At 39.9% G+C, this 11,331-nt stretch overlaps 1 protein-coding gene across 2 annotated transcripts; it reads right to left on the bottom strand.

The window, feature by feature from the left end:
• Positions 1–2,123: 2,123 nt before the first annotated feature.
• Positions 2,124–4,823, bottom strand: LOC105039166 (cyclin-D2-1). 2 transcript variants are annotated; one of them, XM_010915205.4, is made up of 6 exons: positions 4,429–4,823; positions 4,244–4,330; positions 3,453–3,551; positions 3,144–3,345; positions 2,909–3,039; positions 2,124–2,794 (listed from the first exon to the last, which is right to left on the bottom strand). In XM_010915205.4, the coding sequence occupies exons 1-6, from the start codon at positions 4,678–4,680 to the stop codon at positions 2,612–2,614; spliced, it is 954 nt and encodes a 317-aa protein (XP_010913507.1). In that variant the 5' UTR covers positions 4,681–4,823; the 3' UTR covers positions 2,124–2,611. The 2 variants fall into 2 exon arrangements, with proteins under 2 accessions (XP_010913507.1, XP_010913508.1); XM_010915206.4 differs by having other exon boundaries at positions 3,453–3,548.
• Positions 4,824–11,331: the final 6,508 nt, after the last annotated feature.

Below are 11,331 nucleotides of genomic sequence, written 5' to 3'. Positions count from 1 at the left end.
TCAACGTTCCGACACGCTTTCGATCACCAATTTGGGGGGCCCACCGACATGTTCTCTGCCGTAGGATCCCCGATATATACCTCTTAGGTGTACCAGCAAGGAAGCAATATATTTTTTTTTTTTTTTTTTATAATCTTATCCACAAAAGTAAAATAAGGGACGCATGGAACTCTTTCTACTCCACCGGAGTGGGGGGCCGGGGGTGGGGGGAGGAATCGGAGTGCTCCGCTAGTCCTCGCACCCCGACCTCTGATAACTTTGCCGAATTTGTCTTTTTCTGAAGAGTAACTTTGCCGAATTTGTCATTAATTAGCAGTTTAACGCAGCACGTTAGGTGTTTAGCTCAAAGCGCAAAAGATCCCAAGTCCTACAGCTTTACCTACATGTCCGATACTTGGATGGACAATTGCCCTGTGTGCCCTACTTGCTCCACCGTTCGCACGATGGATTCATCCATCCTTGTCAAGGCTTCCCACTACCCCATCATTTCTAAGGCGCACCAACATGTTTCCTAAGACGGGATCTTAAGCACACAACTACACCAAAAGCGTCCCAAGAAGCTAATTAATAAGTGCAATTTAACTACTTACCCAAAAAAAAAATAAGCGCAAGTTAACCATTGGAAGAGATTGTTTGAGTTGCATCTTTCACATAAAACACTGATTCACCTTCTTTCGTTGATTCACTTTCTTTCACATAAAACACTGATTCATCTTTCACATAAAACACTGAGTTGTATAATAGCCACTTCAAGATCTATGGAGGCAGATAATAGAAAAGTGCAACACTCTGAGATTCATGTGGAGCACAATGTAGTCTTAGACGTTGCATAAGATGATCAATTATTTTTCCGGACGAAAGATGCAATCTGAACCCTAGAAGAGGTGATAGCAAATAGATGGCTTCGTATGTGCTAGTTGCGCCATCTAAGATCACACAAGTCTTTCATTTATCATTAACTTTTTTTGTGAGTGAAATCATCTGTCCTAATGAAGAAAGCTAGGTACAACATATGCGGTAGACAAAAAATGCTATAGCTCCAGCGAGATGTGCAACATTTGCATGAATAAATGGCTCTGGGGACTGGCTTTCCACAATGCTTGCTCAGCAATAAATAGCATTTATGTCGAGTAAAATAATATAGAGAGAATAGCTGCTGCAGTTTATCGGCTTTTCTATAGTCCATGTCCAGATCCGACACAGCGTTTGTTAAAAATGACACTCGAGCGAGACGAAGTAATACTTGAGGACTCTTTCCACCTTAACCAGTCCAGACCCCACCATGCACAGCCATCCGTGCCAATTAGTCACCTACCAAGCAGATCTAGATGATGGTAAGCTTTGAATAGAGTGCGACACCATTTCTTGTTGCTTAACTAATTCATTGTCAAAAACCACCAATTACGATGTTTCATGTTATCGAAATGTGATGATCTTTTATCCAATATTCAAGAGGTAAAGTGTTTTCTTGATTTTGGTTGCCAAGGTTGGTAAGATGCTTCCTTTAGTTCTCACAAGATCATTCTGATTGAAAGCTTATTTCTTGAAACAAAAGCTGCGTAACACCATTAATTAGCAGAGGCTACAACTAAAATATCGCTTATTCGAACAAGCAGTAGAAACATACCTTATTTATGTTACTTCTACATGGGAATACCTAGCATGCTAGATATTAGTTTGTCCCATATCTCATTTCAGAAGTTCCAAATCGAAGGTTGCTCATTTCCGGTGCATAAAAACGGAAAAAAAAAAAAAAAACCCAACAATTTAGCTCTGAAACTATAAGACTTTTACAAATAAATAGATACATTCCAATTTTTTATTTATAAGTTTCACATAAACAAGATCCTCAAAGACCCTCCAAAGGTCTTTATACAGAGAGTTAGCCGTAGTCTTAGGCTAAAGATAAATATCGTCTCTCCAGACTCACATGCATGTAAGCAAACGCATGCATGGATGACACTCATAATCACATCACTAGAAAGAAGACATAACCAAAAAAAAAAAAAAAGGGATAAATATTGGTATAGTGGCTAAGGAGAATGAAAGTTTGGAGAAACGATGGAACGCTCTGAACTTGGGAGAGTTCTTTCTTTCTTTTTTTTGTTTTGGTCCTCTGAATTACCACCGTAGCTTGAATGCCTCCTCTTTTATTCATGGTCCTAAAAGGACCCACCATCTCCCTCTTTTCCATTCAACAATGAATGCAGCCTTTGATTTCAATAACCTGCACGCCCTCCACAAACCACAACTCTCTCTCATACTTTCACCCCCCACACTAGAATGGCAGATCCCCCACCCTTGGGAATCTGCAGCTCTAGTGCCATCATGGCTTATATAAATAGCAAAAGCCCCACTGATGAAATGACTTTAGATGCAAAAACAAAGAATAAAATCATCACCCACGAAGCCTAACTCCTGGACACAACCAATATACTAATCTAGACACTCCGTTAAACCAACCAACCGAACTCCTCTGAAAAATACTGAGGAATCTGCAAACCCAATAAGAAGAATTATCTACTAGCTATAATATTTCTTAAGGTCCCCCTTTCTTTTTTCCCCCTTCTCATCATTTTATTTCTTACGAGACCTTCTCGTCATCACCCACTCATAGGCAATTGTCGTCCAGCTTCCTCCTTTTATTGGGTGGGGAAGAAGAGGAAGAGGAGACTCCAGAACCCATGCTAAGTGGGGTTGTTACCCTGAGCTGCGAGAGGATCATCGGCGGCTTTCTCTGCTTGTGCTCGATGGCAACTCGATTCATTAGCTGGCAGCAACTAGATATTGCCTCCTATAAAAATAATTCAAAGACAAGCTAAACCATCTTACCAAACAAAACTAATGTCTTCTTCTGGGTTCTTCATCACGAATTATTGTTGGAAAAAAAAAATATATTCTTCGTTACCTCTGTCAGTCCAATGCACCAGGACGCTGCACGTCCAGGATTAACAAAAGCCAAATCCTGTGTCTCATCAGCAGCACAAATTATGGCAGCCGCAGCTATTGATGATGGGCAGTGATTCAGGAAGTCAATATCTGTGACACCATATATTTAAGCTCGATGTGAAGAATTGATATAGTCGTTATACTAGTTATCATTGATTTGATAGTTATTCTGATCATATAAATTTAAATATTACCATGAATCATTGCTAAAATAATGTGAGTAGCACGTGAAACCAGATATCTTGCATGTGTTCCAGTGGGATCAGCCTTGTAAGCAAAGAAATCAATAAACGTAAAAGGTGTCACAGATCGTAGCCTCCAGTTTAATGCAGTGAGGACAAGAAGCTCCATTCGGCATATTGTTCGAGGCTCAAAGATGAACCTTGTACCCTCAACCTATGGAATTAACAGGATTTATATATGGTTTAACATATTTTTCACCAAGAATTGAATCATGCACCTTGGTCGAGCTAGGAAATGATAACCAGGGGTGAATGAAATACCTGAAGGTCTAAAAGGGATGGAACCAGAGTTTCCTCCATCTTTGCAGCCAGGGAGAGGCAAGCCACTGATAAGAGTTGCAATGCCCATCCATTTGACTGCTGGAAAAATAGAACCATCAAGAAATTACCCATAAATCTCCAATGTAATTAAGTTTTATAAACTTCTTGAAAAAATAGATTATTGAGAAGATTGTTATCAGTGCAATGCAACAGGGACCCCAAAGTCACCTTCACTGTAATAGGTTGTGGCTCTTTTCCAACGGGCCACTAGTTGACAAGTAGGTTCCATCGTGTCTTGACCAACGGAAAAGTAGCGCATTCTAACCTGGCTAATGCTGGTAGCATGTCACATGCATGCATACCATGCCAACATTCATGAACAATACAGCGTTGAAATTTATTCCAATCACATTTAAACAATTCCGAGTCTAAACTTTGTTCACATATAAACTAGAATCATTATTGTTCATGACGTGACATTGGGGATGCAAACTTTGTCCATTTCCTTAGATGCCAGCTAATTCTTAGAGTTTATTTGTGCAAGATAATTAAGCTAGTCGATAGATCGCCATGGAAGCCAGCCATTAATTAGGCGTTATCAATACAAATACTAAAAACTAAGGGTCGTGAAACATAAATAGTGAGAGGTTTAATGATTTTAAACCAACTTTTATAGGGCTTTTATTCCAAAGAAAGAACAAAGCCATGGTAGCCGACAAAAAATCAGCATCCATCCGATTTTGGCAAGATGGAGAGATGGACAAGAATGGATGGTGGTAACCTCAGCTTACCGGCAATCGGTGAGAGGAGAGAAACCGATCCACATAGTTAACGGCAAGATACGCCGTTAGTGGACGGAAACGGTAGTACTCGTGCACCTGAAACCATAACCAAAATTAATTAAAATGACACAAAAATGCTCAAGATAGCAAGACGCAGTAGTGAATTTCTATGATGCGCCGGGAGCGGAGAGGACCTTAAGGATCCAGGCGACGGATTCCTGGCGAGCAAAGGGGTCGAGCGAGCGGGACCGGAAGCGGTCCGAGTAGTCGAAGCGGGGCGAATAGTCGGTCTCCCCTTCTATGAACCCGGCGATGGACTCGTCCGAGTCCTCCGGGAACTCGGGCTCGGTGGAGTAACCCGGCGAGTCATAGGCGAGCGCTCCCGCGTCCTCCCCGCATAGGAGGTCGCAGCACGAGCCCGAGTCATCGGAGAGGGGTAGCGGCATGGTCGTAGAAGACGCGCCCTCATTTCCTTTCCATCACCGGAGCGCACCAGAACCCAGTCACTGTGTGTGTGAGAGAGAGTGAGTGAGCGTGCGTGCGTGCGTGTGTGTGATAGAGAGAGAGAGAGAGAGAGAGAGAGGGGTGGGTGGAGGTGGAGAACGGATGGGAAGGGGAGGACAGTGGAGGGGATGAAGGTGTGAGTGAGGGTTGGCAGAAGCTTTCAAGGGGGGCGTATATAATAATAAACAATGGAGAGACGAATAGGGAGAGAAATGGCTTTGTCGTTCTTTTTGTCTTTTGGTTACCTTTTTTTATATGTTATTCTTTGAATTCTATTTCAGCACTAATCTGATTGGTTTCTTGTTTATTTTCCCGTGCAACTTGCTGTAATTTTTCTGATAATACTTTAATTTACTGTGTTTGGAAAGGTATGTATGTTTTTATTATGTTTGTAGTTAAACGTGTAGGGTTGGTGAACGTACCAAACCTTTGTTGTAGCCCTTTTTTTTTTTTTTGGGTAATACCTTATTGTAGCCTTTTAATCATACTAATCCAGTGTAGTCTGCATATCTGAACTTAGTCAATCCATTCATTAAACAGCTACAAAAGCAGGCTTGAAGGACTTAAAAATTAAACTCGATCCGATGTTGTTTCTGTTCGATAAAACCAGAATGGGTTGGATACTTTTGATATCGTTATCTTTTTTAAGAAATCGTGTGTTGGTGTGTTCACATTGATTCTACAAGCTGTGTAATCTGTCGATCTATGATGGGGTTTGGGTTACACATTGTTTTCAAAATTGACACTGGAATCTGAAGACTAACTCCAGCAATCTGCATGGAAATTTTTTTTTTTTTTATTTCAGATAAATTCTAATACTATGTTTAATGCGTCTTAAATCAGCCCAAACATCAGGGAAGATGGCGAATAGTAGCAACGTATGGCCAAAAATAGAACGAGTTATTTTCTTTTCTTATAATATTAATTCTCAATCCACTGTAGCATTATTAACATTTATAAGCAGAAAACAAAGGAAAACGAGAGAGAGAGGGGCTCACGTAGGAAAAAAATGAGGTGGATTACATGGGAAAGGTTATGGCTGCGTTTAATTCGGGATAAAGCAGAAATAAAGGAGGAATGTTTCTCCATTCAAAATTGCTTATTCGTGGAATAACTATCTCAAAGGGTAGATGGAGTAATTTTGTTCCTGGAACAAGGCCTTTTTTTATATATATGGACAAAAATGCACTCGATCCCAGAATTATTCTACTCAAGAACACAAAAATTCGAAAAAAAAAAAAGGAATAAATATGCCTATTCTATTTAATGTCCGTAGGTGTTCGGGATTCACGCTGTCATGTTTTTGACATTTAATAAAATTCAGTGATTTATATCAAAAATGCAGGTTTTAGTGCAGTCAATGGTGCATTGTTTTTTCTTTTTTTCTTTTTTTTTTTTAAGATAATAAGAAAGCTAGATTGACATAAGCAAATAAAAGCATACAAAATTGATTTGTAATACAACCAAAACCCTGGGTCCTGTGCCCAGATAATGACCCAAGTGAACACAAGGGGTGCATGGTATTTTTTTTGGGTAAAGAGGGGTGCATGGTTTTTAATGCTTGCTTTGCTTCCGCAAAGGCACAAACCATCTAATGTGCACTATTCCACTAAATTACTTGATCAAGTCATCTTAAGGTACTAAGTTGTAAGGCTTAATGGAGATGTGAATTAACTAGCTATTCCCTTTAATCGTTATGATTGCCTCTTTGGAAGGGCCTAATATGCAAATATTCCATAGAGAAAATCTTATCGCTAGTTTGGCGGTTTCAACAGTGGAATGTGTCTTCCCAATAAAAGATTATATTCCGCATCATTCACACCACTTCTTTAGTGTGCATAACACCAATTACACATCTTAGTTCCTATAAATCCTACATAATATACGCTTGTGTTGGATTGCTGTTCCTATCCTACATAATTTGTTCTTATGATACACTGTTGATATGGTGTAGTGGTGCAGGTACATTTTCTCTCCAGATACGTGATATGAATATTTCTTTATCCTTTCGGTAGCATAATTCTCAATTAAAAGCAGAAAGAGATGCACTTTTAGCTCTTTGTATGCAGGTTAGAACTATTTGATTCTGAACATTATTTGATACTACGATATCCTAACAATCCAAAAAAGATTTGCTAACGCACCCCTATATGCTGCTCATTAAAGAATTAGGTGACATTAGCCAACAACGATCCAGACACAAGTAAAACTGCTTACGAGTCACCCGCACATGACCGCCGGGTCACCCGGTCTGGGTCCCGCACAGCCTCGATTCCAGCGGCCAGTGGTGACCCCCCCGGGCCGGCCAGGTCTCCGTTCCCAACGACTACAATTAAACTTCCTGTGTTTGGGTCTTTATGAGCTGGACCCGGCCCAGACCCAATTTTCACAGCATTTATCCGTCCCTCCGTCCTCCAACAGCATCTCTCCGGCCAAACCCAGCCAAACAGCCAAGATAAACCGTCCAAACCCGACATTGACCCGGTCAATGCTGACACGACCGGGTTCGTGGGGCCCAAGATCGAAACCCAACAGGCCATCTTTGGAGGGACAAATCACGATCACGTTCGTCCATCAGAGATATCACCAGCACGGGTCCATCCAAACGGGGTCCAGGGGAATTTGGTGCTCCCCCTGCCCAGATTTGGACTATTGGTTTCCTCTAATCCTGCATCAGGTAGTAATCAATTTACTCCCTCCCTGCAACCACCGTGGACCTGATCAAAAATTAATTTTAGTAATAGAAAAGAGAAAAGTGACAAAAGGTCAGGACATAAAGATGGGTGGTTCTATCGACCACGTGAACTCTCTTTACTCCACTCTTTTCTATTATTCCCGGACCTGAGAGTGCGACAGGACTTGGTGGTAAGTTTGAGACGTAACCATTTACCGCCGCGGGTTTGTGGAAGATTCTAGCAACAGCTGGAGGCCAGCCAGGATTTTTTCGGACTTCGAGTTTCACCCACGGTCAAAGTGGCAGGTGGGGGATCGGTAATTTTTCTGGCACGCGGGCAGGCAGGGGCAGCGAGGTTGGTAAGGTTTGCGAGGGAATACCGGGTATGGACGGACTTGGGGAATAGGGAGGAGGGTGACTGTGCGGTGTCGTCGCCGAGTTTGTTAGATTCTCCGCGGCTTTTACGAGGAAGTGATGGGCTCGACGACAGGGCCATACCGGAGGAGGGTGAGGACGGTCACAGCGTTAGTCATACCGCAGAAGTAGCACAGAGCAGGAGTATTGTTTCGACGGATGAGGAATGGATCGAATCACCGGTCGCTACATTAGTACGTTTGAGAGCCCCCCACCCCCCCGCCCCCCCCAAAAAAAAACTTATTCATAAGGCTAACATGATATTTTATAACATTTTTGGTGAGGTAGATGCACTAATTTCTTCTTCCAGTTCCATAACGATGGAGTTTGACACCATTGGCCGTGCAAGGTCAGGGATCCAGCTATTCGACTCCTATATATTTTAAATGATTCAATGACCCTCGTTTTGTTGCGGCCCAAAAGATCCATATGACTTTCTTAAACAGCTCGTCCAGTCTTCATCTAATTCATTTTATTTTTTCTTGCATCGTGCATAGAACAATTTTTTTAGAAAAAAAATCTTAAAATTATAGCATAATAAGAGTTGTTGGAATCTTTAGTCGTATTTCTTTACGATCCATACTAATATTAGCACTCTATGCTTGCGTACATCTATTTGTACTAGCTTTGTCAAAAGAAGATGTCTCTACTAGTAGTGGATGTCTTTCTATCGATCGAGGGAGGTACAAAATAGTAAACTAACAACTGCAATAAGAACGGGCTCACAAGATGGGCATCCGAAGGTTACACAAATCCATCAAACTCATTTGTTCTCTATGTTGACAAAGAAATTTTGACTCTTTTTCTCTACCCCCGAGTCTTAAGCCAATCTTTATCCATGACGAAATAAGATGAGATATCTATGCCATCTATCATTGTTCAGTATTATGTTATATGTGCGCGTATGTGATGAATGTAACTAGTTTTATTTACCGTGCTACACAACTCTTCGATGTAAAACAATAATTGATAAGTTTTGTTTCTTTCCCTCCGCTACCAAATTATTGCACGGCCAGGATTTTCACCTATTTAAGGTACCTTTTTTCTCTATTTTTTCTTATACTGCACGCGATATGGTTCGAATAATGACAATGGGTTTTGCTAGTGGTGAATATGGTGGAGTCAATAACCATTAAGGCTTGTGAGGCATGATTTTTTGCATAGGAATTGGAACTAAGGTGCAAGGTTGTGCACCAAGTTAGGCATTGGATTAGTCTTGGGGTTCTTGACAGATGGAATAACTATGTTCCAAATTATGATGAATCATATTGCAACCAAACACAAACTGAAAAGCAATATGACATAACTATAAAATATTAACTCTCTTTTATATAGTATGATATAAATTGATAACTTTCAAGATACAGTCAGTACCGTATTCAAATTGTTTCATCAAGATATTGTCAATCACCTTTAAACAAATTACTTATTTTTAATATGTAATATCAAATTTGTTATCTAAAATAATTGGTAATTCCATTTTCGTTGTGTTAGCCTTTAAATTGATTTTTCATTTCTCATATATCCGCCAAAACATTGAAATAACTCCTCCTAGTTCCTCCAAGATAAATAAATCTGTTCAATCGGTTATAGCTGTTCTCTGAGTTAGCTGGAATGTCAAAGTTTGTTTTTTTATCTATTTTTGAAAGGAGAGGCCTCACCTGCACAAGCGTTGCAGGTCCAAGTGCGGGCATCCAAACACATGCCTCTGCCCCACCCACATCTGCGCTTCTAGTGCACATTGAGCTGTGCCCCGCCAAAGAGCCCTTTATATTTTTGCGCTTTTGCCTGGATCTTGGTTGCTTTTTTCCTGAATCCGGGGTTGGGCTTAGATGATTTTGGGCTCTCCTTTTATCTTTCTTTCTTTCCTGGAACCTTTGTATTACCCAAAAAAAAGAAAGAACCCCTTACGGTAATTATCAAGAAAGAAAAATTCTTTGTGCACCACGGGCGGTATAGAAAATCTAATATGGAGTGCACCGTCTTGTCCGATTGATCTACATAGTCATCACTTTCCAACACGTATTTAATACCTACAGATCATTTTTTTTCGTTTAAAAATTTTGTATAGCGAAAATATCTTTACCCATTTGTTACGACACTCCTTCACAAAAATTAAGATACCCTTTAAAAAAATTATGATACCTCTACCTCTTTGAAAAAAATTATGATCCCTTTTTTAAAAATTATGATATCCCTTCAAAAAAATTATGATATTTCGGTACTAAACAAAAAATCGAAGGCATATGTTATAATTTTTTTAAAAAAATATCATAATTTTTGAAAAAAGATATCATAATTTTTTTTCAAAGGGCAGGATATCATAATTTTTTTGAAGGTGTGCTATAATTTTTATAAAGAGGTGTCTTAACCAAAAGATAGGAGTATTTTCATCATATAAAATTTTTAAATGAAAAAAATGATCTATCGATATTAAATATATATTAAAAAATAATAATTATATAAATTAATCGGACAAGCCGACTTGCTTCACGTCGAATTTTCTATACCATCAGCGGTGCACAAAAAATTTCTGTGCCAAGAAAACGAGCCCCCCATGGCCATGTAACTTGGCACCTTAGCCCGAGCCCCCGAAGATGGTTTGCACTCGGAGCCCTTCTTGGATTGGCAAATTCCACCCTTCGAATTTATTTTTTAAATCAACGGCTAGGATGACTCGACGTTCACAAGTTTAGATGGGATTGGGGCTCGAAGATCTGCGGCAGCTTAAACTCAGGGGTAGAGAGAGAAGAAAATGAAGTCAGTTAAAGTTAGTTAATTTTTTTGTCTCAAATTATTATTCTTTCTGTAGTCATATTCTGGCTCTCTCCTACATGTTTTTCCTTTTTTTTTTTCTTTCAATACTTTCATCTCTCTGCTGATTCACTGGTAGGATTTCTTTAGATTCTATTGAAATAAAAAGGTTTCAGAACTTGTATTGCATATTTATCTCCTCTGAAGTCGAAACGTCGTGCACCTGTCTTATATTGGATCCTGACAGTGTACGTACGCAGAACCAAATGGTTTTTAGTAGAATACTGTAAAAATGTCATTTGATTGATGAATATAGCTGTCATCTGTTTCCGTCTCATTTGGAAGCTCCTATGGTTTAGATATTTAGTGCAAGGATTTGGGCTTGGTAAACCCTGAGTGCTATATAACAGTCAATACAGACACCACTCGGTAGCTTCCGAAGCATTAGAGCTGCCTCTTATCAGGTTCTTCTACAAAAATCAACAAACATACAACAGAAGATGAAGAGCGTTGGTTTTAGGCTATTCATATGACTATAAGACATAATTTGGCCCTCTAAAGTTTAAAATGCCGGCTTTATAGCAGCTAGGGAGAAAAAATGGAAGGAGGGTGTCGAGGAGATCGCAGGTTCTAGCAAAATTACAGAAGCGATACGGTCCATGGTAGGAATGACGATTTCAAAACTGGATTCCTGGATATAGAGGCAGATCGATCACCCAAAGTGCAGCATATATACTTGATGATTAGCTAG

Source organism: Elaeis guineensis, chromosome 1, assembly GCF_000442705.2.
Source record: "Elaeis guineensis isolate ETL-2024a chromosome 1, EG11, whole genome shotgun sequence".
Classification (NCBI taxonomy): Eukaryota; Viridiplantae; Streptophyta; class Magnoliopsida; order Arecales; family Arecaceae; genus Elaeis; species Elaeis guineensis.
The sequence above is the reverse complement of the archived record's forward strand: the minus strand, read 5'-3'. Positions and strand labels throughout refer to the sequence as shown.